The sequence below is a fragment of the Dendrobates tinctorius genome, unplaced genomic scaffold (genome assembly GCF_039654945.1).
Source record: "Dendrobates tinctorius isolate UK_male_01 unplaced genomic scaffold, ASM3965494v1 ptg000120l, whole genome shotgun sequence".
Lineage (NCBI taxonomy): Eukaryota > Metazoa > Chordata > Amphibia > Anura > Dendrobatidae > Dendrobates > Dendrobates tinctorius.
In genome coordinates, this window is record NW_027361788.1 from 7133208 (window position 1) to 7148844 (window position 15637).

General features: G+C 46.1%; 1 protein-coding gene across 1 annotated transcript in view; it reads left to right on the top strand.

Moving 5' to 3' along the window:
• ADGRD2 (adhesion G protein-coupled receptor D2) overlaps positions 1 to 15637 on the top strand; it is a 739028-nt gene that overhangs the window by 499202 nt on the left and 224189 nt on the right. The window contains exon 26 of the mRNA XM_073541421.1: positions 9967 to 10020. Coding sequence (XP_073397522.1) covers positions 9967 to 10020 — 54 coding nt within the window. The remainder of the gene's footprint in view (positions 1 to 9966; positions 10021 to 15637) is intronic.

The following is a 15637-nucleotide window of genomic DNA, read 5'->3' on the forward strand; positions in this document are numbered from 1 at the left end:
GTGCCGGGTATCAGCTGTGATAATCAGCTGACACCCGGCCGCGATCAGCGGCGCTCCCTCCGTGAGCGCCGCTGATCGCGTGTGACATAATATTCCGTCCTTGGGACTTAGGTCCCAGGTCACATGGACAGAATATTACATCCAGTGTAGGAAAGGGGTTAAATACTTGTTATGGAAAAGGTTGAGGTGTACCCCACAGGGGAAAATGTTTGACAGCCAACAAACTTATTGTATGGGCACTCCAACTCTAGGAGACCTGCTCCTTTAAATTGGGCATAGTTTTTAATCAGGCCTTCCTCCACGTCTCATCATCCGCTGCCACTAGATCACCAGCGTTAACGTGTTCCATGCTGCTACAGCCATTGTCAAAATCCTAACAAGGGTGGGTGTTTTTGCTGGGCTTTAAATACTTGTTATGGAAAAGGATGAGGTGTTCCCCACAGGGAAAATGTTTGCCAGCCAACACACTTAGTGTATGGGCATTACAAGTCTAGGAGACACGCTCCTTTTTAATGGGACATTTTTTGTTAAGAGGCCCTCCTCCTTGTTTCTTTCAAGGGGGGATTGGGGTTATTGGGGTGCATATGACTTGGCAGCAGGGCAGGCCTTGCTGTCAATGCATAAGAAAACAGAATGGGAGTACAAAATGAATAATGTGAAGTGGATTTTCCTGTGCCCATCCAGTACCTGGGTTCTAAGGCATATTGGGGTGCATATGACTTGGTAGCAGGGCAGGCCTTGCATTCAATGCAATATTTTTTAGGGAAGCCCTCCTGGACATCTTATGAAAGGGGTATTGGGGTGCATCAAAATTCTTGGCAGCCCATCCACTCACTGCATAGGCTACAACAGTTTAGGAGACCCACTGTTTAATAATGGCCCTTTAAGCAGATTAATGCTGCCTGATGCCCCTGTAAAAATAGGCTCTGTGACTTTAAGAGTTCCTCCTTCATAAATGAAACAAGATATGTCTGCTTATGTGTCACACACCACATGGCCAGCTAGGGTTGGTAAATGTTACATTGATATTTCCCAATGAATGCATTTGTTTTGGTTGAAAGCAATGTTAAAGTTGAAAAACTCTTCAAAAACCTGCGTCTGAACATAGGCCAAGTGGTGGAGGAATATTTTGGTATTGGGTTAATTATTTTTCCTTATATACAAGTCATTAACCTGGAAAGGATGTACCTTAACATATTTCCCAGTAAAATCTGTTTTGGTTTCGTTTTGGTATGTTTTTTGGTGCACCGTTAAAAGTGGCATGAAACTCTGACAACTATGTTTAAAGCTGTGAACTAGGAGTCAGGAATGCTTCCAGGGGCGATCCCCATGATGTTGCTGTGTCATTTGAGCAGTGTTTCCATCATTTTCTGACGTTTTTAGACCTTAAAAGGACCCCGGGGGGGGGATCGCGGTAAAAATGCTCGGGTCTCCCTTAGACTTACATTGGGCTCGTTGTTGTGTCCGAGCACCCAAGTATTCCAATTTTCTCGACACGAGCATTTTAGTGCTCGCCCATCACTATCGCATGCACAACATCATTAACTCCGCGGATTCTCTGCATTGCGAGGTAGTCGCATCCTGCCGACTACGCCAAGTGTAAGGTTCGGCCAGGACCGTAGTTGTAGCCGAGGACACCGGGGCTCTGGTGTCCTGGTCTCCCCTCACAGAAAATTCACATGCATTCATCAGCATACCTGTGTCTCCTGGTCCAGCTCCTTCTAGGTCCTCCCTATGCAGTGGGAGACCGTTCCTGGGTAATTCCCGATTAACTGAGACACAGTCTTTCACTACTTTAACAAGAACATCTTTACTTGACTTGTTACACAGCACTTCCAAAGTTTCCATAGCATTAACGTGTTTCGAATCGCAAGGTTCCTTCTCTTACCCTGTGCTTTCTTCACTGCTACTCAGCATGGACCCCGGTCGGACCATCCCTAATGGTTTGTTAACATTTTCTCTATACAGCTACACTACGGATATGCATCCCTTGGTCTGTTTCGCCCCAGACAAAAGATCATTAATACCTGCAGTCAGCACCTTCTGAGAGAGCGACCTGTTCTGATGTTTTGGCCACTGTGCTGGCCCCGCTTTGTCACTGTCTGCACTCACAGCTTCCGTGGGTTCCCTTGGCCATTCCGCCCTGGTCCTAAGGGTTTGTGCCCAAGTAATGAGTTGCCACATCTTAGTGCTACTTATTGCCCCCAGCTGCACTGATCCGCTGTTGTTTAGTACTGTGCTGTGGTAAGCTGGGCTTCACTCTTAAACATTTCGTGGTTGCTGCAGCATCCTGGGCCTATAGCCCATGTGGACCCTTCGGGTGCCTCTCGCCCTCAGACTAAACCTAACACTGTACGCTACCTTATTATGCAGCAGCCCCTCCTACGCATAACCATGTGTTTACTAACTGTCATGCTCGCGCCTTGGCAGATTGGCGCAAGCCGGGGGGTTGTGGCCCCACTGTGCCACAAACAAGACTACCACTACCATGGAAGGGGCGTGACTACAACAGCTACTTCGGTCTTCACTGGAGCTTCTGATGGTGAGGTCAGGCTTGTGCAGCAGGTAGCTGCCGGGTGCCACTCCAGGTTGGTGTCTGGCTGTGGCTGCTGATCCCACTCAGGGACAAGTCACTTGGACAGATGCTGCTGACAGGCAGGCAAGTAGGCACGGCAGGCATGGCTGGTACCCAGGCAGGCACGGCTGAGACACAGGGCAAGCAGGCACGGCTGAGACACAGGGAAAGCAGGCATGGCTTGATACACTGGCAGGCAGGCACGGCTTGGAGACACAGGGCGGGCTGGCATGAATGAGACACAGGGCAGGCTGGCACGGGCGAGACACAGGGAAGGCTGGCACAGCTTGAGACACAGGACAGGCAGGCACAGCTTGAGACACAGGGCAGGCAGGCACAGCTTGAGACACAGGGCTGGCAGGTGTGTAGGAAGGAACAGGTAGGGACCTGTTCACAAAGCAGGAGCGGGTACTGGCCGGAAGGAATGGAATATGGAGGAACAGGTAGGGTCCTGTTCACACAGGAGGTGCAAGTACAGGTACTGATAGGAGGGAGTGAAATATGACGGGACAGGTTTGGACCTGTTCACACGGGAGGAGCAGGTATGGATACAGGCAGATGTGCAGAGTAGGCAGAGCCGCAGGAGTGTGGAGTAGACAGAGCCGCAGGAGTGTGGAGTAGGCTGAGCCGCAGGAGTGTGGGGAAGGCAGAGCCGCAGGAGTGCGAAGTAGGCGGAGCCGCAGGAGTGCGGAGTTGCAAGGGTACAGAGCAGGCGGTGCTGCAAGGGTGCAGAGCAGGCGGAGCTGCAAGGGTGCAGAGCAGGTGGAACTGCAAGGTTGCAGAGCAGGCGGCGCTGCAAGGGTGCAGAGCAGGCGGCGCTGCAAGGGTGCAGAGCAGGCGGAGCTGCAAGGGTGCAGAGCAGGCGGAGCTGCAAGGGTGCAGAGCAGGCAGAGATGCAAGGGCGCAGAGCACAGACAAGGAGGACACAGGGAAAGAAGCCGAAGACCAGGAGGCAGGGGTAGGACAGAGTTCAGACAAGGTACAGGGACAAAGACTCAAGGACCAGGATATACTGCCTCCTGGAAGGCGGATGGAGGTACTAGGCAAGACAAGGTCAGGAGCTATAACACAGAGACCAGGATATTCAGCCTCCTGGAGGGCAGAGACATGCACAAGACAAAGCTAGGAGTGTAGCCTCCAGAGAAGGAGAAACACAGAACAGGGCCTGGCTTACTCAGCAGCAAAACACTAACTGAGTTTAGACATTCAACAGGCAATGTTCCAGTGGGTGGGGTAGCCCTAAATAGTAGAGGGCTCTAATTAATTGGTCAGGGACACATTAGCCAGGTGTACCCTGATTCCATAAGAAGCAGACAGTTGAGGCGCCGCCCCCAATGCACACAGCCAGGTAACATGCAGAGAGAAAGCAGGAGACAAGAGGCATAGCACGTGGAGCTGGCAGCAGACAGAAATCACAGCATGACCTGGAGCAGTGAGTAAGTTGGTGTGTGGGAGAAGGGAGGCCATGCAGTGATGCAAAGTGTCAGATCAGCGATCTGACTTTATATAGCAATGTCCCATCCTGGAACAATGTAATAAAGGTAAAAAAAGAAAATTATGTGTAAAAATATTTTAAAAATCCCCAAATAAAAATACACTGCTCAAAAAAATAAAGGGAACACTTAAACAACAGAATATAACTCCAAGTAAATCAAACTTCTGTGAAATCAAGCTGTCCATTTAGGAAGTAATAATGATTGACAATCAATTTCACATGCTGTTGTGCAAATGGAATAGACAACAGATGAAAGTTATTGGCAATTATAAAGACACCCTCAATAAAGGAGTCGTTCTGCAGGTGGGGATCACAGACCACATCTCAGTACCAATGCTTTCTGGCTGATGTTTTGGTCACTTTTGAATGTTGGTTGTGCTTTCACACTTGTGGTAGCATGAGACGGACTCTACAACCCACACAAGTTGCTCAGGTAGTGCAGCTCATCCAGGATGGCACATCAATGCGAGCTGTGGCAAGAAGGTGTGCAGTGTCTGTCAGTGTAGTGTCCAGAGGCTGGAGGCGCTACCAAGAGACAGGCCAGTACACCAGGAGATGTGGAGGGGGCCGTAGGAGGGCAACATCCCAGCAGCAGGACTGCTACCTCTGCCTTTGTGCAAAGAGGAATAGGAGGAGCAGTGCCAGAGCCCTACAAAATGACCTCCAGCAGGCCACAAATGTGCATGTGTCTGCACAAACGGTTAGAAACCGACTCCATGAGGATGCTCTGAGGACTCGTCCACAGATGGGGGTTGTGCTCACAGCCCAACACCGTGCAGGATGCTTGGCATTTGCCACAGGACACCAGGATTGGCAAATTCACCACTGGCATCCTGTGCTCTTCACAGATGAAAGCAGATTCACACTGAGCACATGTGACAGACGTGACAGAGTCTGGAGACACTGTGGAGAGAGATCTGCTGCCTGTAACATCCTTCAGCATGACTGGTATGGCAGTTGGTCAGTAATGATGTGGGGTGGCATTTCTTTGGGGGGCCAAACAGCCCTCCATGTGCTCGCCAGAGGTAGCCTGACTGCCATTAGGTACCGAGATGAGATATTCCGACCGGTTGTGAGATCATATGCTGGTGTGGTTGACCCTGGGTTCCTCCTAATGCAAGACAATGCCAGACCTCATGTGGCTGGAGTGTGTAATCAGTTCCTGCAAGATGAAGGCATTGAAGCTATGGACTGGCCCTCCCGTTCCCCAGACCTGAGCACATCTGGGACATCATGTCTCGCTCCATCCACCACGTCACGTTGCACCACAGACTGTCCAAGAGTTGACGGATGCTTTAGTCCAGGTCAGGAGACCAACAGCCACCTCATCAGGAGTATGCCCAGGCATTGTACAGTAGGGAGGTCATACAGGCACATGGAGGCCACACACAATACTGAGAATCTTTTCCTTGTCATGAAAGATTTTCACTGAAGTTGGATCAGCCTGTAATTTGATTTTCCACTTTGATTTTGAGTATCATTCCAAATCCAGACCTCCATGGGATATTCATTTTGATTTACATTGATAATTGTTGTTTTTTTGTTCTAAACACATTCCACTATGCAATGAATAAAAATTTGCAACTGGAATATTTCATTCAGAGGATGTGATATTTTAGTGGTCCCTTTATTTTTTTGAGCAGTGTAAATGAGAAAAAAAATATTTTACCAATAAATACATTTATTTATGTAAATAAAAAAACAATAAATGTACACATATTTGGTATTACCGGGTCCATAAGGATCGACCTATAAAACTGTCCCACTAGTTATCCCCTTTAGTGAACAACATTAAAAAAAACAAGGCAAAAAGCAATGCTTTATCATCATACTGCTGAACAAAAAGTGGAATAACACGCAATCAAAAAGATGGATATAAATAAACATGGTACCACTGAAAACATCTTCTTGTCCCGCAAAAAACAAGCCATGATATAGCTCCATCACCGGAAAAATAAAAAAGTTATAGCTTTCCGAATAAAGCGATGCAAAAATAGTTATTTTTTCTATAAAATTGTTTTTATATAAAAGTGCCAAAACATAAAAAAGATATGAATGAGATATCGCTGTAATTGTACTGACCCGAAGAATAAGGGTAAGTGCACACGTTGCGGATTGTACTGCGGATTTTTCCACGCGGATTTAGCAAAATCCGCAGGTAAATCAGCAGGTCAAAAGACCTGTGGGTTATCTGCGGATTAGCCTTTGGTTTTGCCCTGCGGTTTGACACCTGTACAATGGAGCAGGTGTAAAACCGCTGCGGATTCCGCACAAGAATTGACATACTGCGGATTTGAAATCGCAGCAAATCCGCGTGGAAAAATCTGCAGCATGTGCACAGCGTTTTTTGTTTTTCATTGATTTTAATGGTACTATGATTTAATGGTACGGATCTGCAGCAGAATCTGCAGGGTGTGCGCATACCCTAAAACTTCTTTATCAATTTTACCACACGTGTAACAGTATAAACGCCCCCCTCCAAAAAAAAGAAATTCATCAATTGCTGGTTTTTGTTCACTCTGCCTCCCAAAAATCGGAATAAAAAGTGATAAAAAAAAATCATGTGCCCGAAAATGGTACCAATAAAAACATCAACTCGTCCTGCAAAAAACAAGACCTCACATGACTGTGGGTCAAAATATTGAAAAATTATAGCTCTCAAAACGTGGTGATGCAAAAACTATTTTTTTTGCAATAAAAAGCGTCTGTTAGTGTTTGACAGCTGCTAAACATAAAAATCTGCTATAAATAGTAAATCAAACTCCTCTTTATCACCCCTTTAGTTAGAGAAAAATCATAATATAAAAAAGTATTTATTTCCATCTTCCGGTTAGGGTTAGGCTTAAAATTAGGGTGAGGGTTCAGGCTAAAGTTAGGGTTAGGGTTGGGGCTAGGGTTAGGTTTGGGACTAAAGTTAGGATTAGGGTTTGGGTTGGGATACGGGTTAGGGGTGTGTTAGGGTTAGGTTTGTGGTTAGGGTTATGGCTAGGGTTGGGATTAGGGTTAGGGGTGTGTTGGGGTTAGGCTTAGAGTTAGAATTGGGGTTTTCCACTGTTTAGGCACATCAAGGGCTCTCCAAATGCAACATGCGTCTGATTTCAATACCAGCCAATTCTGAGTTGAAAAAGTCAAACGGTGCTCCTTCCCTTCCAAGCTCTCTGCCATGCGCCCAAACAAAGGATTACCCCCACATATAGGGTATCAGCATACTCAGTACAAATTGCAAAACAACTTTTGGGGTCCACTTTCTCCTGTTACCCTTGTGAAAATAAAAAACTGGGGGCGAAAAGATCATTTTTGTGACAAAAATAAAATTTTGAATTTTTACTGCTTTACATTATAAACTTCTGTGAAGCACTTGGAGGTTCAAAGTGCTCACCACATATCTAGATAAGTTCCTTAGGGGGTCTACTTTCCAAAATGGTGTCACTTGTGGGGGGTTTCCACTGTTTAGGCACATCAGGGCTCTCCCAACACGACATGGCGTCTGATCTCAATTCCAGCCAATTTTGCATTGAAAAGTCAAGCGGCCCTCCTTCCCTTCCGAGCTTTGCCATGCGCCCAAACAGTGGTTTACCTGCATATATGGGGTATCGGCATACTCAGGACAAATTGTACAACTTTTGGGGTCCAATTTCTCCTGTTAACCTTGGTAAAATAAAACAAACTGGATCTGAAGTAATTTTTTTTGTGGAAAAAAAGTTAAATGTTCATTTTTTTTCAAACATCCCAAAAATTAACGTGAAGCACCTGAGGGGTTAATAAACTTCTTGAATGTGGTTTTGAGTACCTTGAGGGGTGCAGTTTTAGAATGGTGTCACTTTTGAGTATTTTCTATAATACAGACCCATCAAATGTGATGTGGTCTCTAAAAATGGATTTGTAAAATTTGTTGAAAAACTGAGAAATTGCTGGTCAACTTTTAGCCCTTATAACTTCCTAACAAAAAAAATGTTGGTTCCAAAATTGTGCTAATGTAAAGTAGACATGTGGGAAAGTTATTTACTAACTATTTTGTGTGATATGACTCTCTGATTTAAGGGCATAAAAATAAAAAATTGGAAAATTGCGAAATTTTCAAAATTGTCACCAAATTTCCGTTTTTGTCACAAATAAAGTCATATTGAAGAAATTTTACTGCTAGCATAAAGTACTATACATAACGAGAAAATAGTCTAAGAATTAGTGGGATCTGTTGAAGTGTTCCAGAGTTATTACCTCATAAAGGGACAGTGGTCAGAATTGTAAAAATTGGCCTTGTCAGAAAGGTGAAAACAGGCAGGGTCGCGAAGGGGTTAAAGTTTTATTAATTAAAATGTACTTTTGGGTTTTGGACTACCCTTTTAAAGACTATCAGTTGGTCACAGAAACGTTCTACAAAGTCTTCTGCACTTTTAGAAACCGTGTCAAAAGTCCGTCACCAGGTATTCACTGTTTATACTATCTACAATGGCATCTTCAAAATGATTTACTATTTCTTGAAGAGCCATTACTGGAGGACATTTTTTGCAGATATTTAGGTAACAGTTTGAACTCTTTTCTGGACACATTATTTGAGACACATACTTTGTAATCATCAAGCATGAAATCACCAATTTGAATAGCTTTAATTTTACCTCTTTCAATCATAAGCTTAGTGTTGTACTACACGCACTGTGTGTGAATAACTGTCACCAGCCAGGACACAATTCTTAGGTTATATTAAAGTTGAAGAAGACCTTATATAGGATATAAGTACCTAGTACTGATAGCCATCGATCTATATACTGTCGAACTCTATTTAAAGCACAAAAGAATGAACAGCCTTTCCACATGGACTATCTCAGTAAGTACACCAGCCTTATCTGGTCTAAGAGACTTAAGGTACTGTCACACTTAGCGATGTACCAGCGATCCCGACCAGCGATATGACGCGGTCAGGATCGCTGGTACATCTCTAAGTGGTCGCTAGTGAGCTGCCACACAGGCAGATCTCACCAGCGACATCGCAGCAGTCGGGGGTCGCTACTTACCTGTCACACTAGGCGATCCTGACGTCCTCCCGTCCGCGTCCACGCGTCGCTCGTCTCTCCACAGGAAGCCCAGCAGGAAGCTGACGACGAGAAACAGTCCAGGACGTTCTCGCGCGATCAGCGATAACCAGCGGGGGAGCCGGTCGGAGGTATCAGACATAGCGATATCGCTATAACGTCACAAAAACCAGTGACGTTATAGCGATATTGCTAGCGATATCGCTTAGTGTGACAGGCCCTTTATTTGCTAATGGGTGCTAATTAAATATGCTGCGTAAAAAAATCACCTAAAACTCATTGTGGGAGCATAGCTTAAAACTCTTAAAAATTTCTTAAACATTGCTCGGTTAGATTTGGATAGCACTATTAAAAAAATATTAGGCACTGTCTCAGGTTAGTCATTTTACAAAGAAAACTGCTGATTTTTCATCATTGCTTGTCCATTTTTCACACTTTTCTAGTTTGTATATTTTAAAAAAGTATAAAAAAAATTATGCAATAAAAATAATAATGTAGGCTTTGCAAGCTTCTCATGGTATTAGTCAATGAAAATCAGACAACACATGGATGTGACTCGGATGGCATCCGTATGTTGTCCAATTTTTTTTTTTTTTTGCTGCCCCATAAAATATAATGTGTCATTGTATAAAAGAAAAATAATGGCACGTGTACAAACAACCAACACTATGAAACCTGAGTTTCACTGAAAGTTTTAGTATTGCTAATATACAGCTCAAAGTATTCCTTTGGGCCACAGTTGTAAAATAATCAAATTTCCATGTCTTACAAGAATAAGTAATAAAAAAAAGTTTTATTAAAAGTTCAGTTATATAAAATGCCAATCTGCTAAAAGTTTTCATGTAAACATGTTTATTTGCGTCTAGGTAAGAAATGCCATTCAGAGAATAAAAGAGAAGAAAAAAGCATTATCATTCACGGTAAGTCACCGAATAATTGTACTTATGATTATCTGATATTATGAGCAACTGACAACTTTATACCTAAGACCCTGCAGCTCGGAGTCTGCTGCGCTGAACAACTTTCTTGCTGAATACGCCGGCGCCCAATCAGCTGCAGCTCATCCATGACTTCCTCTTCATGCTCAGTTTGTACGAATATGGAGACAGTGATGTCAGCGCTGAATGGGCGCCAGGCATCACAGCCTGGTGACCGCGAGTGCCAACATCACTGGAATGGAACCTGCACAGAAGGTGAGTACAGGCTTTATTATTTTATCAGGGCCAAAGAATTTGATTTTGCTTGTCCTAGTAGTGGACACCCCCTTTAACCATTGCTCTTAGGACATACATAGCTTGCAGTCTGCTCACCATCCTGGTAGCTCCCCTCTGAACTCGCTCCAGTTTTTCAATGTCATTTTTAAAAAGTGGTACCCAGAAATGCGCACAGTATTCCACATGAGTTCTGACCAAGGAGGAGTAGAGAGGGATAATTGAAACAGCAGGTTACAAGAGGAGAAGGCTGTGTGTAGTAGGGGAAAAAGCAAGACCCTGGTGTAAGGAGGAATAGGCTTGGTGTTTGACGTGTACGTGGATTAGATATTGCTGAAACAAACGGTCTCATCCTATCCAAATACCATGACAACATCTGTTACTGGATGGGCTACTCCACTCTCTTTTTTTTTTTGCAGCCGCACAGTGGTACGCCTTATATATGAGGGCCAGAAAGGGCATGTGCTCCAGTGGATGGCAAGCGCTGCATTAAGTGGCCTCTCCTAATTTTCCTCCACCTAAACATCACACACAGTACAATCCTCAGAGGAGGCATTCCAATCACCCTTGTTTTCCCTCACGTCACAAATTACCAAATACCTAACTGAATGTGGGGAATCACAGATGGGCCAGTCTGCAAAGCTGTTCACACATTCTATTCCATAGGCATCAGAGGTCTGCTCCAAAGAATCACAGAATCCAGAGGAAGAAAGCATCTGCACAGATGTTAAAAAAATGGATTTGGGGCCAGACAAATTAGGATCCAAGCAGAATCCAGACCCTCGTCACCAGACGTTAACCACCTAGGGTGGAGGTAGCCCTGATGATACTCACATACCAGAGGTTGATGCGGACTGTAATGTGGTGTCAGGGCAGGAAGAGGAGGAGGGTGATTCTCAGGGTGAGGAGTGGGAGAACAGAGAGGATGACAATGAGGTTGTAGATCTCATGAGGTTGTAGATCTCACTTTGTGTGAACTCAGAGGTAGGCAGCTGAGTAGCTCAGCAGAGAAGACTGACAAAGGGAAAGACGAGGAGGTTACACTGCAGCTTCCTACACAGACACTGAGTGATGCAACCACGACAAGCACTGCATTCAGTCACGAGTCTGCAGTTTGCAGGGGTGGCAATGGTTGCCAAGCCTGGACATTTTTTGAGACTGCAAAGAGTGACCCAATTTGTGTTATCTGCCAAATTTGCAAAAAAAACTAAGGCAAAAGTTGCTATAATTTGACAACTACATGCATGAACTGACACATATGTAATCAACATGCCTTAGTTTGGGAATCTCAATGGCCTAAAATGCCAAATAGCTGCCCCATCCAACACATTTGCTGCTTCTTCCTCCTCAATTACCATGCCAAGTGCTCTCACACAGGTCTCCGGCCACAGAAACTCCACTTCTTTCCCCCCTACAGTCGGAGTGAGTGAGAGCCCGTCAACTGTTATGGAAATGTACATGCCTGCCGCTTTTGTGCCACCTAGCACAACACATCTTTCTCAATCCACCATAATATCTCCGCCTGCACCTCAAAGTCCAGCAGTTTTTCCTGTTCACCCTTCTCCACCTTCACTCAGCACAGCAGCCAGCCCTCGGTCCTGCAGTTGTGGTCACGTAAAAGAATGTTTCCTCCTACACATGTCAAAGCTAAGAGCTTGAACTCCTCCATCTCCAATCTGTTGGCCACAGAAATGCTGCCTCTCTGCCTAGTGGATACAGACAGTTTCCAAAAGTTGATGGCCATCACAGTCCCCCAGTATCAATTGCTCAGTTGCCATTACATCTCTAAGAAGGCTGTGCCTGAGGTACACCAGCATGTTGCAGACAGTATGACCCAATCCCTGAAAAAAAATAAATGTATGCTTGCCAGGGTGCATTTCACCACTGACACCTGGACGAGCAAACATGGGCAGGGGCGTTACATCTCGCTGACTGGGCACTAGGTGATTCTGATGGGGGATGGTGGGCAAGGGTCTGCTCCGCATGTCTTTGAATCCCCAAGGCTTGTGGGACAAACCTCTGTATCTAACACTTCCTCTACTGCTTCTGGCTCCTCCATCTCCTCTAGGGCCTCCACCTGAGCCCTCAACCACTCCCTTAATGAGAAACGGGTTCCAACAGTGCATCGAGAATCCCCCCACCTCTGCTTATAAACACTCTTAAGAGTGGTTTTGCCCAAGACACCAGTGAGGCACAAGTATGCATTGCAATTCTAGACTTCCAACCCCGGTACCGTCAAGGCGTCAACGCTAAAATAATAATAGCAGCCGCAGTGTTAGTGGCATTAACAATTTCTATGAGTCATTTCACACATACAGTATTTTAGACCAGCCTGTGCACCATCAGAACAGAGTACAAGTCTGATACGTTGTGAATGACAGGAGAGGATGATGCAGGAGTATCTTGAGCTCAATATCAATGCCATCAGGGGGAATTTGGACCCTTTTGCAGTTTAGTCTTCAAAAATGGAAAAGTGGCTTGAGCTCGCCTGTCACGCCCCGGAGGTTTTGTCACGCCCAGCAGCCAGCGTTCTCCAGAACATGTCTTCAGCGTTGCTGGTGGTGTCCTGACAGAGAAGTAAGTCCGGATGTACCCTGAAAGTGTAGAACACCTAAGTTTAATCAAAATGAACAAGTCGAGGACCTCCATTGACTCTTGCACCCCAGTCGCAGACTGGGCAGACTAGGCAATGGTGTAGTTTTTAGTGTCATGCATTGATCTTGCGTTATTGCAGTCTGTGCCATCTTTGTAGTGTCTTCTGTGCCTGCTGTTACTACTCCTGCTAATGTTACAAACATTTTTTTGAAGTGTAGAGACTCTATTTGGTGAGTTGCCTGTAGTGGAAGGTGTAAAGGGGTCTATTATAATATTTCTACTGTGTGGAAATTGATGCCACTTTAGCGGTGTGTGACAATAATTTGGGATTGTTCCATGAGGTATCAGGGCTCCTAGCTGTAATATTCTGCAGGTGCTGAGGATGTCGCCACGGATCCGAGACAGACCAAGAGTTAAAGGTTTATTTACATGGACTTTACTCTCCACGCAGAGAAAAGCAGTGGGGGGGTGAAATGTGACAGAGTAAACAATATAAACAGCAAAATAGACTAAAGAAAGCTATTAAACAGCTATGCAGTTATGAAACAGTTAAACTGAGATTATTATAACTTATCAGTCCGGGGAAAGCTTGATTGAAGGGTGTCTTTCCCTCACGTTGGCACTGACAACACTGGCACTTGCAGTCTCTGTAGTCTCTCCTCTGGATGAAGCTGGAACCTCAGGGGTTAAAGCAAGGAGCAGGGAGATGCTGTGGAACTGAGTCTCCCCTGCTCTGAGTCTCTTTATGATACCCTGGCTGTCTTTCCACAAGAACGATATTGCACACATTGAGAAATCTCTCTGCCACACTCAGGGGCTCTGGCCTGTCATTGCGGTCACCAGGACTGCGTGCTTGGGTCACTGTCTCTGCACTGTCAGAGGCAAAGACTCCTCTGGTCACAGAGGCTACCGAGTCCACGTACTCACATACAGCGCTCTCAACGTCTTGTCCTACAGTCCCAGTCCTCTTACGGGGAGTTCTCGCTCTCTGGGAGTGTGGTGCTGCAGCTTGCTCTCTGTCTGATGCGCTCTGCTCTGCCTCTGGTGCGCTCTGCCTTCGCACCCTCTGCCTACACAGCTTCCGGTCCACCTTCCCCGCTCTTCCCTCACTGCTCCTTACAGTCACATGGTGCAGTCGGTCCAAGCCAGAAAGTCTTCCCCCAGCAACCCTGTGTGATGGTCAACGTGTGACTGGACACCAGCAGGGTGAATTTCTATGGCATACGTGACCCTGGATACACCGCCTCCAGCAGGGCGAATTTAAATAATAAAGGGAAACACCAGGGAAACTGATATAATGGAGGGCCCTGCGATAGGGAACGGGGACTTGGAGACCTCCTGCACTCCCCTGAGTCAGTGTCTCTCCTCTCCTAACGATCCCTAGGCCGGTTCCGCACCGGGCGCCGATCAGGAACCTAAAAACCCTAGCTCGCCCTGCACCTAGCCCTTTCTAGTGAAATGGATGGTGCAGAAACTAATCCCACCACTGCGCTGAAACACACAAAAGGAAAGTTACAAAGCAGGGGTAACACCACTTAGCTTTGCTCTACTGCTCTTGCTCCCAGCAACAGAGTCCACCACCAGAATTCAGCTTCCACCTGAAGCTACTACACCAGAGCTGTGCCTGAGCTGCAAAGAACTCCTCTCTGCAGTTCCTTCCTCCACCAGACTTGGTTTGAAATGAGCCATATCACCAACAGTGAGTGAGAGAACAAGACACACCTATATAGTTAAACCAGAGCAATCACACCTGTTAGTGATAATCACGTGCAGTAAACTAAAGTATCCAGAGTGCAATGACCCTACCGGCCACCGGGGGCAAAGCTAGAACTGAAATCACCACAGTGCAATGACCCTAATGGCCACCGGGGGCAAAACTACCTTAAAGCCAAAGGCTTTAAGGAAAAAAAAAGGTTACTAGTGCATTTATCTGTCATAATCCAACCTGGATCATGACAGTACCCTCCTTCAATGAGGGGCCTCTGGACCCTCAAGACCGCTCCTCATCAAGGAACCACCTACAGGGGGGACGCCCAAGTCCAGAGTTCACCCCAGCAACTACCTGAACTTCAGGTTTATGGCAAACGAGCACCGCTGGTATCGGCAATGTATGATCTGGAGGCACCACACATTTCCGAAGCGCCGACCTGGGGATCGAGTTGTGTATGTTTGGGGGTAACTCGAGCTGGTAAGTGTCACGGTCACGTGTGTCTGGACGCAGCGAGGACCGCAAGGCGAACCCATGTGACGTACGTGACCCTGGATACACCGCTTCCAGTGGGGCGAATTTAAATAATAAACACGTGCAGCTGTATACACCGCCTCCAACTGGCAAATTTAGACATTACACGTATATGCAAGTCTGGAAACCCCGCCTCCAGTAAGGCGAATTTAAACAATAAGGGAAACCTGGGAAACATTAACAATGGTGGGCCCTGCGATAGGGAATAGGGAAGTGGAGACCTCCTGAGCTCCCCTGAGCCAGTGTCCCTGCACTCCTAACGTTCCCTATGCCGGTTCCGCACTGGGCGCGCAACAAGAACCTAAAAACCCTAGCTCGTCCTGACCTAAACCCTCACTAGGGAATTGGTCGGTGTGGAAACTAATCCCACCACTGCACTAAAACACACATGAGGAAAGATGACAATACAGGGGAAACACCACTTAGCTTTGCTCTGTTGCGTACGCTCCTAGCAACAGAGCCCACCACCTGTGTGCATCTTCTCCTCCA